The sequence below is a fragment of the Oryzias latipes genome, chromosome 5 (genome assembly GCF_053564925.1).
Source record: "Oryzias latipes strain Hd-rR chromosome 5, Olatipes_Hd-rR_3.1".
NCBI classification, from domain to species: domain Eukaryota; kingdom Metazoa; phylum Chordata; class Actinopteri; order Beloniformes; family Adrianichthyidae; genus Oryzias; species Oryzias latipes.
In genome coordinates this window covers 16,654,460-16,673,253 of record NC_136241.1, presented here as the reverse complement: position 1 = coordinate 16,673,253, position 18,794 = coordinate 16,654,460, and the positions used below count along the sequence as shown (strand labels likewise).

At 43.4% G+C, this 18,794-nt stretch overlaps 1 protein-coding gene across 17 annotated transcripts in view; it reads right to left on the bottom strand.

Annotated features, from left to right (window-relative positions):
• Nucleotides 1–347: 347 nt before the first annotated feature.
• The window catches only part of nav1b (neuron navigator 1b), an 80,180-nt gene continuing 61,733 nt past the window's right edge, over nucleotides 348–18,794 (bottom strand). For 8 of the 17 annotated variants that reach the window (XM_078947240.1, XM_020703234.3, XM_078947242.1 and 5 more), the window contains 18 exons: nucleotides 18,527–18,550; nucleotides 18,130–18,207; nucleotides 15,921–16,004; nucleotides 15,722–15,833; nucleotides 15,521–15,642; nucleotides 14,572–14,744; nucleotides 13,982–14,138; nucleotides 13,514–13,712; nucleotides 13,235–13,335; nucleotides 13,047–13,142; nucleotides 11,866–12,034; nucleotides 10,918–11,153; nucleotides 10,665–10,819; nucleotides 10,509–10,580; nucleotides 10,007–10,203; nucleotides 4,053–4,171; nucleotides 3,496–3,693; nucleotides 348–3,404 (listed from right to left, as the gene is read on the bottom strand). In XM_078947240.1, the coding sequence (XP_078803366.1) occupies nucleotides 3,321–3,404; nucleotides 3,496–3,693; nucleotides 4,053–4,171; nucleotides 10,007–10,203; nucleotides 10,509–10,580; nucleotides 10,665–10,819; nucleotides 10,918–11,153; nucleotides 11,866–12,034; nucleotides 13,047–13,142; nucleotides 13,235–13,335; nucleotides 13,514–13,712; nucleotides 13,982–14,138; nucleotides 14,572–14,744; nucleotides 15,521–15,642; nucleotides 15,722–15,833; nucleotides 15,921–16,004; nucleotides 18,130–18,207; nucleotides 18,527–18,550 (2,376 nt within the window). In that variant the 3' untranslated portion in view covers nucleotides 348–3,320. The remainder of the gene's footprint in view (nucleotides 3,405–3,495; nucleotides 3,694–4,052; nucleotides 4,172–10,006; nucleotides 10,204–10,508; nucleotides 10,581–10,664; nucleotides 10,820–10,917; nucleotides 11,154–11,865; nucleotides 12,035–13,046; nucleotides 13,143–13,234; nucleotides 13,336–13,513; nucleotides 13,713–13,981; nucleotides 14,139–14,571; nucleotides 14,745–15,520; nucleotides 15,643–15,721; nucleotides 15,834–15,920; nucleotides 16,005–18,129; nucleotides 18,208–18,526; nucleotides 18,551–18,794) is intronic. The other 9 variants (XM_078947244.1, XM_078947247.1, XM_078947254.1 and 6 more) reach the window with 5 other exon arrangements.

Below are 18,794 nucleotides of genomic sequence, written 5' to 3'. Positions count from 1 at the left end.
TTGAGAAGTAATTCAAATACACTTTAATCGCATTAAAGTTTATACGTTTTCAGCTAATTATCTATAACCTTTACAATAAATGCCTTCTTGTCTTGAAATTACTTTTATACATTTGTAACATTCATGAATAATATAAAGGGGTAGGCTTACACTGCACCTTTCTACTAAGAAATAGAAAACCAAACTGAGCATGCGCACAGGAAGATCCTTACTCTGCTTTTACTTCGAAAAACGAATTTTTATGGTCTCCCTTCCAGGTGTTCATACTTGCAAACTATAAATCTATACCATCAATATTATGTTATCTATCTATCAATCCATCCATCCATGAACAGACAAGTACAAACTAAATGTAACATGTATTTTATTAATTCCAACAAACAGTGACAGGTGGATGAGAGCCTTCAGAAGCATGCCTTTTCCACATATTGGAACCAACCTTTCAGAAATATATTCCTCTACCAACAGTGTTGCTTTTTCTTCTTCAATGATTGTTGCCGCACCCAGAACGCTGAAACACTGTATTTACACTTTTTCTTTTCTTTTTTCTTTTTTACAACCATGTTCTGTACAAAATAGAGAAATTAGGTTTTAAAAAGGATTCTTTAGAAAAAAAAAGAAATATTTTAAGTATTACAAAAGAAAACATTACCTAGAATGACTTCCTTAAACAATGTTAGTGTCATCTCTTTTTGTCCCATCACACAGCAAGTTTACATGCAATTGAAACACTTAGAAACTCCTTATCTTCCAACATCAGCAAGCATAGATTAAGCTTTATTAATTTTTTCTTTTAACACAAGCTTTGCCACAGTATGACGATTAAGCAACCTGTATTAGCCTTAGATACCAGAGTAATCTCTGGTGTTGGATTTGCTCAATGCAGATCAGCAGAAAAATAGCTGCTTTGGGCCAACAACAAAAGGCTCATGGCTCTTAATCTCTTTTATTTTCATTTTGACTTCTCATAAAGTAAGACATATGCCATCTGCTGTCACTCTTAAGTGCAAAGCACATCAAACAGCTTGCATGATTTGATACGTCTTACAAACCCTGTCTTCAGTGACACACCAAGCAATAGTTCTTCCCTTAAAAGCTGTCTCACCAGCTGAAAAAGCTTCATTTGTGGTGTGGTTTGTCTAAATTTGGGAACTATCCAAAAATACTAAATGAAAACATAACTCAGTGGCTTGCGATACTAAGACGCTGATGGATCGCTGACACTAATAGAAGTTGCTGCAAAATCCTGATAACACTAGTAGGCAAAGAAAAAACACTGCTACAGCGCAACAGGCACAACAACCAGTCAATGAAATGAATCTGTAGCAGAAAGATCAGAAAGTGGTCGGCATTTTTATCACATATTTGAAATATTTACAATAAATAAGCTATTTCATGTTTTTGATAAATGATTTTGCTCCTAAATATATTTCATTTTTTGTTATTTTGTTTGTATGTTACTGATCTGACGCATGCAGAGCGAGACCTGCAGCACAAACTGAATGTAAAAGGTTACACTATCTTATTAAGCTGTCAGTAAAAGTGGACACTAACATTCATTTACTGATGTGAACTTTTGTCTGAACACTGAAACGACGACTGATTTGATTTTTTTTTTAAACACCACTTGCAACACACGTCTCTTCACATTTTATAAACTTCCCAAGGCCCCTTTAACAAAAAAGAACAGCACCTAAAGCACTTTGTAAAGCCTTAGAACATGTTTTAAACTTATTCCTTTTAAATACAATTCATTTTGTGTATCCAAAGTGATTTCATGTGCGTATTGCACAACATCGACATGGGTATACACCACACAATGTCTCACATCACTTCACTGTATCATCTTAATGTCATCAGCACTTATTCTAAAACACCTCCTACTAATTTAAGACATGAATTCTATGTTGTGTTTGACAAAAATGACACAACGCTTATAAGACATCAACCCTGTATGAGCATGTGAGTCTTATTCAGTCCTAAAACAGTGAGGGGCCTTTTGTAAGAGCACCAAACAAACCTAACTGATGGGATTGAACACATTTGGTGAGTTTCAGTCAGGTTTCAGGCAGCTTTAGGCCACTCGGCTAAGCCACTGTCAAAAGTGTTGCTGTGAATCTTTGATAAGGCTTCTGTTAAAAGCACCCACTACATGATACTGTTATGTTGTTTCTTTTTTCAGTTTCTATACTCCTATATTTATATATACATTCGTAGTTGAAATCACACAAATTTGACAGTCAATATGCAAGACTAAAAACAGTGTTTGATTCAGAACTCTAGATATTTGCACCCATTGATGTCCATTAAGTAATGTCTCACTGTCTGTACATGATATATACAGATGTTGAAGGGCAAAATTCTGAACAAATGTGCTCTTTGAGATACATTTAACAGAAAACTGACTTGTAAGCATCTAGTCATGTTTTTTTAAGATGTTCTTTTTTAATGACATCCCTGTGTTGTATCTTATATACCTGACATTTAAAGCAGCATTGCTGCAACAGTTTGTACAATGTGAAATGAATGAAAGTTAAAGAAGAGGTGTGTGCAGTGATAAACACACATCTCTGAAAAACAAGTGTTTTATCCAAAAGAGTACGACAGCAAGTTTATTTGATAAAATTATAATCAATGGGAATTACAAGAATGACTTTTGTTATAAACATCCTCTTAAAACCAAATTTTCAAACTTTAGTCAAGGGAAAACTGGTTGTGATGAATTGAAAAATGTGGTGAAATGTTGTTAAACGGCTTTGCATGACGATGAAAGCACCAGTGCTCTGGTTGGGTTGAGGTGACACGAATGTCTTAGCTCTTAAGGCATGCTTGTTTCACCTGCTCTGGTTGTTAAGTTTAGGATTGCATATGTAAAAGATTTGGCCTTTAAATACTTGAACTGTAGATATGTACAGTACCAAAGAACATTAGGCTGTTATGCTGTCATACTCTTTTCCAAAACAAGTTAAGAATAGCGCCATTTGATGGGAACTAAATGTCCCGCAATGCAAAGTTTTTTGCAGAAATCCCCTGAAGTGAAAACGTTAAGAAACTGGATTTTATAGTAATGAGTTAGCACCAATCTAAGAGCATCAAGGGCTGAAAAGGTGTTAAGTATAATTCAGTAGAATGACATGCAGAGTTTGTAGACACAAACTGTTCATCCTGTATCCATTACAATAATTTGGATTTTATAGGTCAAAGCTGGACTACTTAATATCAGATGCGAACTGCAGGTGCTCTTTCTAACTGTGCACACCTTCAGCACAGAAAAAATGTATTCAATTATACATGTTCAGTGTTAATTGAGAGCTTGGTGTTTAAAGGTTGGGCAGGCCAGGGTCTTCTTTGTCTGGAGATTCGATGTAATTGGCAGCCTCTTGAAGTTTCAAGAGCATTGCCATCTAGAGAAAAGAGAAGATGTTAAAAATGTAGAACCTTAATTTTAAAGAGGATTTAAAATATAAAGAGATGCAGCGATATGCTCTTATCTACCAGAGGATCAGATTCCATGGAGCTGGGTGGCGTCTCTTTGTGAGGCCTGTCCTCACTGGGTTGACTTGGACTGCAAGAGCTGATGCTGGGAGGAGGTAAATGAAAAAGCTTTGCCTGGTCCTGCTGGGCAGACGGCCATGGCAGGGTGCCCCTCACCCACTCCACTGGGTCCTCCCAGACCGCTTTCTGTCCGTGGACCTGAAGAGCCACAGCATACGAGCAGAAAATGTATTTTATTTAATCAAGAAACTACAGGCTAAGGAGAAAAAAAATCAACTTTGAATGTCAAGTAATAATCAAGATATTTCTTTTCTTTTTGGGGGGGAAGGTCAACCAAATCACGCAGTTTCTCACATTTTGAAAAATGATGAATTGATTTCTTTTGAACAATCTATGAATGTTTTTGACATCAAATACTTTTTTTTTTCCAATCTTGATTTCCTTTGGCAGATTCAGGAACCAGAGTGCTGATCATCTACCTCTACTGGGGTCAAAGATGATGACACAAACCATGAGTATTATGATTTAGTAAATGCAATTTTTCCATGGTATCTGACCTTAATGCCATCCTTGGCACCTTCTTGTAGATAAGGAATAATAGAAAAATTCCAGAGGTCGATAAACCACGATCGAAACTCATCCACAGTGACGGGACAGGATAGGAAAAAGCAGGGGCCTAAAGAAGATATGAAGACAAGAAAAAAAAACATCGTTCAATGGGTTCTCTTTCAACATTCGTTTCGGTATCTCACTATGGGACACGCCCCCTGCGCTGTCCCCCAGAAGCTCTTTTTCATTACGCCAGTCTTGACTGGCAGACAGAAGGTGACGTCTGCTCTCAGGAGGCGGGACTTCCTCCTGCTATAAGAGCCGGACGCCATCTTCTCTCCTCAGTCTAACACCTCTTCTCGCTCCCAGAAGCATCCTCAGACGGCAGGTGTAGTATCCGAAGCTAGCTTAACTGTTCCTAGAGCGAGCTAACAACTCGGTCGCTGAACGCTAGTCGGTGTTACATAGCTTGTCTGGGTCACGCGGTTGGTCTGTCTCCAAACAGCACCCGTTAGAACTAGTCACCATACTAGTAATTATCGCGCTTCGCTCTCAACCGGAGTCGACGAAGTCGTCATGGAGCCTGAACCTTTCCTCGCCATGGAAACGGTCAGACCTCTGCCTAGAGCCTGCTCATGCGGCAGCAAAATCGCTGGGGCAGACACCCATTCTGCCTGTGCTGCATGTCTGGGGCTGCAACATGCCCAAGACGCGTTAGCATCTCCGGCTAGCTGCGAGCATTGTGCGCGCCTCTCCCTCAAGACCCTGAGACGCAGACTAGCGCGCCAAGCTAGTCTGTCCAAGGCGGACCCGGTCTTGGGGGTAACCAGCCCCCCACTACCAGAGGAGTCTACGCAGGGAGAGGTGGCAGGCATGAGCTGGGGCGACCAACTGGATACGGTCGCGCCACTCGAGGGCATGGATGAGCAGGAGGCCGCGCCCCCGGAGTTTCAGGACACTGTGCCCGACTCCGGAGACGAGTCCATCAGCCTCGGCTCTGAGGAGGACGAGGAGGACAGCGAGCCTTTCCTTCTGCCATCGGCTGCAAAGCCGCTGGCTGCGGGCGACGCGTGCGGCGGCTTCCCAAACCCGACCGCCGCGATGGACCTGCATGATGTCTGCAGAAGAGCAGCTGAAAAGCTGGGCATTAAGTGGCCTGAAGCCCTCACCGAGGCCACCACGTCTCGCTATGAGGGCAAAAGACTGCCTAAAGCCAAGTCTTCCACCAGACAGCTGCTGCCAGTGTTCCCTGAGTGCTTGGAGGAAGCGACCAGGACCTGGAGCACCCCCTTTTCAGCCAAAAGCCCCGTCCTGGGAGGCTCGGCTTTGGACTGGGCCAACATGGAGGAGAACGGATTCTCGCAGATCCCTCCAGTCGAACCGCTGCTGGCTTCCCACCTGCACCCAACACAGAAGTCCACCATGACTTCCGCGGGCCCCGCCCTGCCCTCGAAAGCTGACTGCTTCCAGTCAACTCTCACCGAAAAGGGCTACAAGGCAGTTGCCGCATCGGTGAAAGCCCTGAATGCATCTTCTCTGCTTCTAGCCTACCAGGCAGAGCTGCAGGAACAGATGTCAAGCACTCCAACCCCAGACCTGTGGAACGAGCTATGCGTGGTCACAGACCTTTGTCTGCGTCTCCACAGGTCCGCAGTCCAAGCCTCTGGGCGAGCCATGGCCCTCATGGTTGTCCAGGAAAGAGCCCGGTGGCTGAACTTATCCAGTCTCTCTCAGAAGGAGAAGACTCAACTCCTCGATGTGCCGGTGGACCCAAAGAGCCTATTTGGGCCAGCAATGGCCACAATGCAAAGGCGCTGTGAGGAGAAGAAACGGGAAGGTGAAGCACTGCAGCTGTGTCTGCCCAGGAAGGTACCCCCTCCTACCCCAGCTGCACCGCGTCTTTCCTTCGCTCAAGCGGTAGCTAGACCAGCTTACCGCACTCCGAAACGCCAGCCTCAGCCAGGTGACCGGAGCCACGGAAAGCCTGCTGAGGCCAGAGGGGCCTGGGCCAAGAAACCGTCTGCTCCAAACGTGACAACGTCAGCCCAGCCAGCGCCTCCTGTCGCTCAGAGCGCAAAGAAAAAGAGGCGTGCCACCTAGGGCGCAACCAACAGGGATGGAGAGCGGGCAAAACCAGAAGCCTGCTTCCCCCCTTCCACGACACGTTCCGTTCCTGTCGTTTTTCTCCAGGGCATGTTCCAGCCCGACCAAAAGGCGTGCAGAGGCACAGGTGGCCCTCACTGTTCACAGCCAGTTGAAAAGGAGAAAAGAGGGACCCACAGAGAGCTCAGTGGAGCCACAGTTGGGTCCCAGAAAGTGTTGGAAAAGGTTTTTAAAACCAACACAAATAAAAAATCCCCGAGGCGCGCAACCAGGCCCCGAGCCAAGGGCGCAGCCTCAACACAAAAAGACAAAACAAAAAACAAAACACATACAAATGACGGGAAGCCGAGTGGGAGCTGCGCAGCTGCACATGAGGCCACAGGAGGGAGCTGTTGCTCCGCCAGTGGCACAGCAGCCCAGCACCGTGGTACCAACGAGCCCTGCGCCAGCGCAGCTCGTGTTGGCCACGCCCACCAGTGTCTCAGCGCGGATGCCGCTCGGCCCGCTCTCGGACAAATCACAGCAATGGCGGCACTGCGGGGCGCCAGACTGGGTTATAAGCACTGTTACCAAGGGTTACAGACTCCAGTTTGCATTTACCCCTCCCCTTTTCAATGGTATACTGCAGTCGCAGGCCAGGGGGCAGAATGCACGAATTTTGCAGGAAGAGATCAAAACACTGCAGGGCAAAAGAGCCATTCAGCTAGTGCCACCGGAGCAAGCTCACAGCGGGTTCTACTCCAGATACTTCCTGGTCCCAAAACGGGGTGGAGGCCTGCGTCCGATTCTAGACCTGCGAGCACTGAACAAATACTTGAGGAAGTACAAATTCAGAATGCTAACACACGCAGGTCTGGTACGGCTTGTGCGTCCAGGAGACTGGTTCGTCTCCATAGATTTGAAAGACGCATATTTTCACGTCCCAATATACCCCCCTCACAGAAAGTATCTCAGATTTTCCTTTCGAGGGAAGGTTTACGAGTTTCTAGTGCTCCCCTTCGGCCTCTCACTGAGTCCGCGGGTGTTTGTGAAATGCACGGAGGCCGCCGTCGCACCCATGAGACAGATGGGCGTTCGGCTGGCCATGTATATAGACGACTGGCTGCTCGCAGCGCAGTCTCCCGAAGAACTCAGGAGGCAGGCCGGGTTGCTCACATCGCACCTAACTGCACTGGGCTTCACAGTAAACTGGGGAAAGTGCGTATTGACACCAGTTCAAACGATCACTTTCATCGGCTTATCCCTGAATTCGGTCGAGTTCAGAGCGCGACTCTCAGCGGAGAGAGTGACAGCCTTCCGGGCGTGTCTGTCACAGTTCCGCAGGGGGGCGTGGATAACATTCAGACTGTGCCTCAAACTCCTCGGGCTGATTGCATCGGCGCTGTCCGTCATCCCTTTTGGCCGCTTACACATGCGTCCTTTTCAGCGGTGGGTGGCGTCGCTCAATCTAAGCCCCGCCCGCCATGGTCACCGACGAGTGCTTGCTTCGGTTACGTGCATTCTCGCCCTACACAAGTGGAGGGACATCTCCTTCCTCACCACGGGTGTTGTCATGGGAACCGTGCAAACAAGACAGGTGATCACCACAGACGCCTCGCTGACAGGCTGGGGAGCCACTCACGAGGGCAGGACAGTGAACGGTCTGTGGGGCTCCCACATGCGATCAGTTCACATAAACTGCTTGGAACTCCTGGCGGTGTCTCTTGCACTGAAACATTTCTTACCCTTTCTGAAAGGGCGCCATGTTTTAGTCAGGACCGACAATACCACAGTGGTGGCGTATATCAACAGACAAGGAGGGCTGCGCTCATTTCAGTTGCACACGCTAGCACACAGACTGATTATGTGGAGCAGCTCCCGTCTTCTGTTGCTGCGGGCCATCCATGTACCGGGGATAATGAACTGGGGAGCCGACCTGCTCTCCAGAGGGAACCCGCGTTACAGGGAATGGAAGCTCCACAGCCAGGTGGTAGCCCAGATGTGGAGCATTTACGGTCAAGCAGAGGTCGATCTCTTTGCGTCAGCGGAGAACGCCCAGTGTCAAATGTTCTACTCTCTGACGGACCAGAGCGCCCCCCTGGGGGTGGACGCTCTAGCGCACGAGTGGCCGTGCCGACTTCTGTATGCGTTCCCACCGTTGGAGTTGATTGCCCCTACCCTCACCAGGGTTCGGGAGGGGAAACACTCTCTCATCCTCGTAGCCCCTCGGTGGCCCGGGAAACACTGGCTAGCGGACATCATTCAGATGCTGCACAGCCAACCGTGGCCCCTGCCTTTACGCAGGGACCTCCTGTCGCAGGCCCGCGGGGAAATTTTTCATCCTCATCCGGAGCGCCTGGCTCTGTGGGCCTGGCCCGTGAGAGGCTGAATCTCATGGCAGCGGGACTACCGCAGAACGTCGTGGACACGATCCAGAGTGCCAGAGCGCGGTCCACCCGCTCCGCCTATGGCGCCAAATGGCGCGTTTTTGAAGACTGGTGCGTAAAAATGGCCGTATTGCCTTTCCAGAGCCCAGTCCCAGTCATTCTATCGTTCCTTCAGGAACTGATTGAAAAAGGTTTGTCCTTTTCCACCATTAAAGTGTATCTGGCGGCCATATCCGCCTGTCACATAGGTGTTAATGACAAAACAGTGGGCCAGCATCCGCTTATTTGTCAGTTTATGAGGGGCGCACGTCGGCTCCGACCGGTGTCGAAAAGCCTTGTTGCTCCTTGGGATTTACCGGTGGTGCTGGACGCACTGTCGTGCGCACCGTTTGAGCCACTGAGGCAAGTCAGCCTCAAAGCGCTCTCTTTTAAAACAGCTCTGCTTATTGCACTAGCTTCTGCTAAACGAGTGAGCGACATCCATGCGTTGTCAGTTCACCCGTCCTGTTTGCAGTTCTCCAGAGGGGATTCTAAGGTTTTGTTGAGACCGAATCCGGCATTTATGCCCAAGGTTTTCAACCCTACCATACCTTGCCACCCCGTTGAGTTTTTGGAATTCAATCCGCCTCCTTTTTCCTCTACGGAGCAAGAGAGGCTTCACACATTGTGCCCTGTGCGGGCGCTGCGCATGTATGTGGAGAGGACGGCTGGCTTCAGAAAATCTGAGCAGCTGTTTGTGTCGTGGGCTTCTCCTCACACAGGAAAGCCTATAACCAAACAACGCCTGTCATACTGGGTTGTGGGCGCAATAACCATGGCTTATAACAGCAAGGGGTTAACACCCCCGGCGGGCCTGCGCGCTCATTCCACTCGCGGCATGGCATCATCATGGGCAGTTTTTCAGGGCATCTCTCTGGATGATGTGTGCACGGCTGCCAGTTGGGCAACGCCTCACACTTTCATCAGATTTTATAGACTGGATGTCACTAGACCAGGGCTGCCTCACGCAGTGCTAGGTGTGGGGTCCACACCTTCACCTGTATGATCAGCCTGGTTGTTCTCTGTTGGTCTTCGGAGTAAGCTTATCTGGCAATACGGGAGTCTCTACATCCCATAGTGAGATACCGAAACGAATGTTGAAAGAGAACTTTAGGTTAAGAACTTAACCCCGGTTCTCTGAAACATGAGTGAGGTATCTCACCAGATCACCCTCCTTGCCTGGAGCGAGAAGAGGTGTGCTTACTTAGACTGAGGAGAGAAGATGGCGTCCGGCTCTTATAGCAGGAGGAAGTCCCGCCTCCTGAGAGCAGACGTCACCTTCTGTCTGCCAGTCAAGACTGGCGTAATGAAAAAGAGCTTCTGGGGGACAGCGCAGGGGGCGTGTCCCATAGTGAGATACCTCACTCATGTTTCAGAGAACCGGGGTTAAGTTCTTAACCTAAAGTTTTATTTTTTTAATGTAAATCATTTTGCTCAATCTAGTTTTTACATACCTATTAGGAAGTCTGATGTGCTGTGCTTCTCAAGGAATGCATGCAAATGATACCACAGTTTGGGTAACCAGTCTAACACTCTGATAAGGTCCTCATTGTTTAAATTCCTCTCATCCTCAGACTCCATCAACTTCCTGTGTAAATACCGCACAAGAAAACCATTGGCAGGTTCCACATTGTTGGAGAAAATCACCATCCTGAAACAAAGAAGAAAAGAAGTGAAGTTAAAGTTAGCTCATTCATATTTAGGATTATCTTTAATGCTTGAAATTACAATCAGATAGTATTATGATTAAAAATTTGGGGTAAAACAAAAAAACACACAAAAATTTTTTTTTGTTTTTATTGTGGTTGAATGACCAAAAGAAAGTTGTGCTACTGTGTCATGTTGCCATTGGTCAGTAGAGCAATGTTTAAACAATAAAAACTAAACTAAAAAATATATAGTAAAAATAATATTTCCATAAGTACGGCAAGGATGTTTGCAATTTCAAAAACCAACCTGAAGCTGAGATGTAAGCCATGGTTTGGTGTCATTTTCACCGGCTGGTTGCTCGTACCAATAATGTAAGGACTGAGTGCAGAGAGAATATTACACAGTTAAGTTCTTGGTTCATCAAATAGTCTTTACAATGTTGGTGTTGGTATGGGGATTTACCATTTGTGGTATTTGCACGTGAGTGCTCCGTTAACGAGTTCACTGATGGCAACAGGATCGTGAATATCATCCAAAATAACGACCAGTGGGATTTCAGATGCACTGCTTTCTCGATCTATTTGATTGGCCAAATTAGACAGATACAACTGCAGGTCCTGAGCAAAAAGCACAAAGAGACACATTACTGTGTGTACATGCCGACCCATGAAAGTCCCTGTGACACGGATTTGATTAGAATGTCACTTCCTGTTACCTTGCATGATTGGCGGTGCATGTTGAAAGAGACCACAATGCTGCCTGTGATTTCACGGGCACTGCGGTCCACCAGGTACTCAGCCAGCCGGGAGGCAAGGTAGGTTTTACCGGTCCCGCTTGGCCCAGACAGGATGAGACGACGGTGTTTTAATAGGAGACTGATGTAGTGTTGCATCATGGGTTTGGGAATGAGAGTCTCAAATACCAGGCTGTCCACACATTTCTCTTTCAAACCTGGAGATAATAGAGAGGATTATAATAACATTATAATAACTGGAATGGTAGGGTGAACAATAGTGACTGTCAAAGTGAGAGTTTTTGAATCAAAATTGAGAATTTTTGAATTATTTGTTAAAGACAGAACTTTGGGTGTAGATAGAAAGAGGCTTTCAAAACAGATTTCTGTCACCTCGTATGTTCTTCATAAGTAATCCTGAGCTCAAGCATTTCACTCTGAAAATAACTTTGCATCAAGTGTGGGAAGCTTGTGCACTTCCAACCCCCAAGCTGAAGAAGTGCTGCCTGTTCTTAACATCTATGGGGCCCATGTGTCTGAGGCTGCTGGACCAGCTGGGCACGACAGCCCAGGGATCAAGTTACTCAGAACCCTTCCTGAGCTGCTGCTACTTTCTCAGCTCTCCCCGCACTTCGCTTCAAAGATGGGGGGGGGGGGGGGGGTCAATTACCTTCATGTCCAAATGTAGTTGTTGCTGTGATAAGCAGACAAACATGACAGTTTGTACTGCAGGCTTAAAATAAATACCAATCATCAAAATCTAACACAAAAGGCCCACATGTGAATGTATTTTTTAAGTATTTGTGGTTCAAAGTTTAATAGTGGTGGCTAAAGTCATCAAATATAAAGTTCAGCACACTATAATAGGTATGCTTCCTGGTTTGGTCAAATCTAAATTAAAATGAAGAAGATAATACATTTTCAGCAGACCTTTTAGAGCCACTGTGATGCTGCTGGGGCCTCGAGACATGCAGCGGGAAGGCTGAGTCTCTGGGGCTTCTCCTCCCAGAACTCTCTTGATGTGGCCCATACTGTAACTGTAGATGGAATCTGTAGAAAGGCCAAGACTAGACGTTGGGTCAACTTTTGCTATGTAAACCTGAAACAGAAAAGAAAAGCAGACATCAAAACGAGCTGACTTTAGTTAGTTTGCTAGGGGGGGAAAAAGGAAGTGAAGGTGAATATGTTAGTTTTTGTTTCCCGGTGGAATTACAGAATTTGGTGCATTGGGGATATACAGAGCAATAATTTTACAAATATTACTGGACACACAAGAACAAGAATACAGTTAATTTTAGTTTAGAAGCCATAAACCCCTCTCTCATAACATAGTGTAATAAAAAAGTGGATTTTTGTTTGGCTTTTTTCCAATGCTGAATATTTTGTAGAAAAAAATCCACTGATTTCATTAGATTTAGTAGTGCTACAAGATGCAAACTTGCGAATGTTTATTATTGCAATATTACTAACAATTTCCTCCTCTGCCAACAATCCTCAAAATTCCCAGCAAAGTCGTTTGGTCCACAGTAAAAAAACTCAACTCTCCATGTTTTAAGTTGCATAAATGACCTGTCGGCACCTTTTGGCCCGCTGTCACGGGATATGGCTGCTTTGACTAGTACTATTATCGTTCCTGCTTCACCCTCCAAAGTAAAAATCACAGGCGAGGTGCAAAGCTTCTATTTTTTTTACTCTCCTTACTTCAGTCATGGTTAGGAAGTAGAATTGGAACTCAGACTGGGAGTTGACAGGCTAAACTCTTTGTTTTCACAAACTGCAGCTATGTTGCTCCAATAATGTCCTTCCATTCATGCCCCCTCCATATCACCCTCCCCTCACATTCACACTCCTATCTCACTCACTTTGAATCATGCCACTCTTTCAACAACTATTATTTTCCAACAGGAAATCCTTAGAAAAAATGCTGTATCTATACAGAAAGTGTAATTTCACTAAAAAAAGGGGCTTCTACAGTCCTGCTAAATAATGTGCTGCAAAGTATAACCTTGAAAGAATTGACATACCAAATATAGTCTGACTGCTGAATCATAGATGTGAGCCTGCATTTTTTAAACAAACCAAACTGAAGTTGTCACTGTGAGACGTTTTACCTTGAAAGCCTGGCTGACAGCTGAGTCAAGCATGACCCAGTCCATCCTTCCATTCACCCTGACAGTGCCGATAAAGAAGTCCTGCTGCTTCACCTCCTGTTCAAATAACATTTTTGGATGATGAAGAAAATTCAACAAAAGACAGTTTAAAAAAAAAAAAAAAAAAAAAAAAAGGAAAATGAACTTACATCTTTGAAAACGCGCAAATCTGCAACACAAACCAGCACCCTGACACGATGATCATCTCTCTGTGAGGAAAGGCTGAGAGAATCTGCAAAGAAAATGTCTGCTAAGAAGGAAACCAATGGGAAAAAAATGAAAAAAAGTATTTTAAGATAAACAGGAACACATTTATATAGACTTCTAAACATTCCAACAGAAATTATGTTTCAGCATAGATATACTGTATATAAACCACATAACTCTGACTTAGGAGTTTTCTTAAGGATGTTGGAGATTGAACCCACCTGTGCCTCCTCCCTCACTGAGCCCTCTGCTGTAGCTCTTTGGCATGTTCACAGATATGGACTGCCTGGGGGAGGAACTTCCCAGAGCCATGAAGCTTGAAGACTGAGAGACAGAACTGGATGGTCCAGGAGATGGACAGGGGGACAGACCACCTATCCTCAGCTGATCATTCTCAACCTTCAGGTTCTCGACTGTCCTCTGTAGATGCATTTATAGGGGGAACAACATTGTAATTACAACAGGAACTGATGTCAGTATTAGAGCATTAGAGCATTGTTTTCTCTTTTGGTCAACCCAATCTCAAAACAGCATAATAAATAAAATTTAAAAGAATAATGTAGTAACATTTGAATAAAATAGAAAAATAACAAACAATACCCGTAATTGAGATAAAAACACAAAACAACAAGAGGTATTACAAACAGAAAAACCACAAATATTTACATAAAGAATATCGAACTCCAAACCTGCATGTTGGTCATTGCTTCCTGCAGCTGTTCTAGCTGATGGGCGGAGTTTAAGGCCTCCAGCCGAATGTCTGTGAGCTTGCGTTCCTTTTCCCAGAGTTCAGAGCGCAGTTCTGTTACAACCTTTTCATCCATACCCTCACCGCCCTCAAAGACCCTGGAGACAACCAGTTAACCAAAGACAACTTCAGACAAAATAATAATATTGGATTAGATTTATCTGTGCTTTTCCAGATGCTCAAAGCACTTACAATGTGTCCATTATTCATTCACTCCTCATCCATACTTGGTGATGGTAGAGGCGTGGCTGCCAGTTCGCGCCTGCTGCCCCTCTGACCATCACCAGGACATTCATACACATTCACACACCAGTGGAGCCAGACTGGAGGCAGGGAGGGTGAAGGGTCTTCTTGCCCAAGGACACAACAACAGTTGGCTGGGGGGAGCGGGGACGACCTGCTCAACCTCCTAAGCCCCTGCCGCCCCAAAAAGAACACACTAAAAACGTACAAGTGTTTGATGCGACAATCAAAATCATTTTCGCAATGTAATAAACCCAAAAGTTAATATCAACGCATGAAGAGGTTTACCCTGAGGATGATGACGAAGAGGATTTAGCAGAATGTTGAGGGTTATCGTCGATATTGTGAACCTTGGGGGAGGAGGGCAGTGAGGATTCTGGGGTGGCTATCTCTTCAATGTCAGCATATGCTCCTGATTTGGATCCCTTCTTGCTAAAAGCTTTGTTGAAGGAACTCCGCAGCTGTTTAGGGAAAATGTGAACAATATGAAAATAGGAACAAAGTAAACAATGTCTAGTTTGGTGTTCTGTCAAATCAGTCATGGACTCTAGATACTTTTTATTTATTAAGCAGAGATGAATATGAACAAATAAGTAGATGTGGTGATTATTTCAAGTTAATTTACTACGATTACACTTGCATTGCAGACTATTTCTCATGACTATTGAGTATGGCAGCATAATAGTAAGATGGTACAAATGGAAGTTTTAAAAGTGTGCAGGTGTAGAGGGGATAGGTTCTGTTTATTTCACATCACTCACCTCAAAAACCTACAATGAAAGAAGAGGAAAGCATGAAAAAGAGAAAGATTCATGCTCAATTTAAAAAAAAGGTAGGAAAGGACAGGAGGAAAAGCATCACATGAAGGAAAACGTGCAGGATCACTGACAGGTTTATTGTTTAGAGTATCTCACCTAATAACCGTCTCCAAAAAAGATAACATTATAACACTTAAGACTTATGCGATAAACTGTGGACATGTTATAAATACTAGGATTTGCTGTCTTTTAAACCCTCTTTAGTGATCATTTTCCCTTTCTGCCACATACATAATGTTGCAGACAAAAGTCACCACTTTTTGAAACATTTTTCTTTTTGCTGTTTGTTATTTTAAGCTAGATTTGAAGACCAAAACATTTTAGTCAATTTATTTCTAATTTTTTTTTTCTTTTCTGTGGCACTCTTCATTCTCTTCATTTACATTTTTGTGTTCATATCTGTGTCTGCTTTTTCTCACCCAGCTCTTCTTTTTCTTCTTCTTGGCCTCCAGCTCCTTCAGACTCCCCACGCTGGAATGGCTTGTGTTGCTGTTCAGGCTGGAGATGCTCTCTGAGGAGTTTTGGCGGTTAATCAGCAGCTCTGGGTACAATCAGTGAAACAATTAGTTTGTCTTTCGTGATCCCATTTCTTATTGAACATGCGTCATAATGGTGTATACCTTTAGGGGTGATCTCAGGATTACTGAGAGCATTTTGTATAATTTCCTGGGCCTCTGTGTTTTTGGCTTTTAGAATCTCAATGGTATCTTTTAGTTGAGTGAGTTCAGAGTCCTGAAGACAAGAAACACCGTAGTTTCTTACCTTTTTCTTTAATTGTGTGATGGAGGATTCATTAGCATCACAAATGATTTAAAATACCTTTTGCTCTGAGGAGACTGACAGTGTCTGGAGGCGTGCCGTCATCAGTGCCAGACTCTGTTCAAACGCTGCCACAAGATTAGCCTAAAAAGACAGAAATTGGCGTTAACAGATGGAAAAATATTTTAAGAAAAAAGGCTGGCAAACACATATCAACACTATTCATTGAGACAATCAAACCAACAATTTACTGAGCTAAAAAACTTTTAATTGGAGAGGAAAGTTAGTTAAATTTAAGCCATAATTTGATGAAATACAAAAGGTTGATTAACCTTTTCTAAAATAGAAAAGGAAAAAGCCTATGCAGCTTTGAGTGACTAGCAACTATATGAAAATAACTGGTCAGCATGCTTTGGCGGTGTCACATAACATCTCAGCTATTATAAACAGCACTCTTCATATCAGCATCCTCCGAGTTAACGCTAACAAACCTGGCCAAGCTGCTACACCAGTGTCCAGTGATGTAGGGCAGTGGGAGACAGGCAGGGGGCAGCAGTGAATCCAGCAGGCATTACAGCCAAGTGTCAAAGAGAGGGACAGCTGTATTAGGCTTTGGGAACAAAATCATATCAGCAGCAAACACTCTTGCTTAAACTAGCAAAAGATTCAAACAACCAAATGTGCAAAAGAGGGAGGCTTGAAGCAGAAACGGTGGCTGATTGGTTTAACTTTTCATTTTCATGCACAACAAGCTTGACATTAAAATAATAAGAGAAACAAATAGATAAGGAAAACAACAAGAGGAAGCAGGCGCAAAAGAAAGTGTCAGAGGACGGACATGTTCAAGCATGTTGTTAGATTTGGGGTTGAAGTGGGGCAACAGTAATTCATCAGGAATACCCAGCTGTAGGTAAAATCTAAAATGTAGGGTAATAAGTTCCAGCCATATTTGATGTTTTGAAACAAACTTTTATTACATTATACCAAGATATGTATTGACCTTAAGAAAAGCAGCTATAAAATTTAGATAAGTAATTGTTTTTTTATTTTATTTCATACAATGTATTAATATATTTTGACAATACTTATATAAGTATAAGTATAATAAGAACTTACGTCATCTATGCTACTATATAAATAATTTGCACTTGCGACAGAAAAAAGGTTAATAACTTATATAGATGTTAGGAAACAGATTATGGCACCTATGGAAAAAAAAGGTAAAACATAACAGGGATGGCTTATTTGTTCCCTTTCCCTGTCAAGCAATTAATCCATTTATCTGGTTACTTGTACTCAGTTTGACAATAATTTTAGTTAAACGGCCTATATCAAGCAAAATCCCCTTTTGGAGCTTGTAAATGTGTTATAATGTTAATTCATAAAAAAAAAAAAAAAACCAAAGCGGTATTTTGAACCGTTCACTCATTTATGAGTTTTCCTCTAAAACTGGTGAGTTGAGCACCAGCACCTCCCAACCCATGAAGACCAGCGGCTAACATCCTCATATGCATGAAGGTGTGATCGCCCCTAGGCCAACACACACACACTTTCTCCACGGAGCTAGCAGTGATCAGCAAAAATAATTTCCTTTTTGTTTTATGCACATCATGCACATCCATCTTTGCACATTTTTGGATGTTGTTCGCTTTTGTGGGTGAAACGCAGAAACGCTGCCAAGGCTGACTCTCGGTTGACGTTATGAAATGGGCGGCGCCCACGAGGAAACCGGTGCCTCAGAGATCGAGTCATCTTACTTCTAGGTTGGAAATGAGCTGCGAAAATGACTAATATTTCATAAAAAATTGTTTTTTAGTGTGCCAAAAGGTAAGAAATTATCATATAAATGGATATCGTTTACTCTGAAAGGCTTAAGAAAAGCATGTTATAGGCCGTTTAATATTTTCAGTGTAAAATGTGGATGCACAAGTCTATGTCTACAATACTCGTGATTTGGAGTATTTATATCAGGAAAATAGCATCATTTTCTTTTATCTGATCAATTTATGAAATTAATATCTTTGTTTTAACTTTTTTTAAATTGCTTGAAATAAACTAAACAATCAATCATACAAAAAGACTAAAAACACCTGGTGAAGGTGTTCCTCATACATGTTTCAAGAATAGTTTGTTTCAGGACGGCTGCTTGATGATTCAGAATAATTTTATTATTAATATTATTTGCAGAGATGATCCAGAAAAAAACCTGGCCAAGTCTCTTATGTATTGGGAAAGACACTAAAACCAACAAAAAAGAAATACATCGTACATTAGCAGAAAGCTGCATGGTCAAATTGGCGACCTTTTCCTGGGAGGACTCCAGCTCTCTCCTCAGCTTTCGGATTTGCTGTAGATAAAAACAAAGAAAGTCATCTTAAAGATATTAATGAAGAGACATCTCACTGGAAGTGCTAGAGCTGTTCATTCACATGCTAATTGTGAGAAAACTGTGACAATTCTTAATTCTGATTCTTAATTGAAATTTTTTTCATGCATTTAAAATTCTATTAGCTGTAATGTTTTTATTGATTAATTTATGGTTCTGAAAAGGATGCAATACTGTGAATAAAACAAAAGTAAAGACTCCACACTTGCCAAATGGTTTGGCAAAGAACACAAAGCATAGCCAGCATATGGGTTATAGATCGCTGGCATGATGACCTTACCTCCCCTTGTATCCTCTCCTCATTCTTAAGAAGGCATGGTGACAGCAAAAGATACAGGGTGGAAGATTAACTCTAGTTATGTGTGCAGATTTTTTTTAACAGATTTATAATGAATATTTAAAAAAGATTCCAATTGAAAAATGTTTGAAGGATAAGTTGATAAAACACATACGGTTATGTAACTTTTCCCAGACATGTAACGTTATGAGAGTTTTACAATATAATGCAAATGCACTGGATAGTAAAATTTCAAGTCTTTTTATCAACT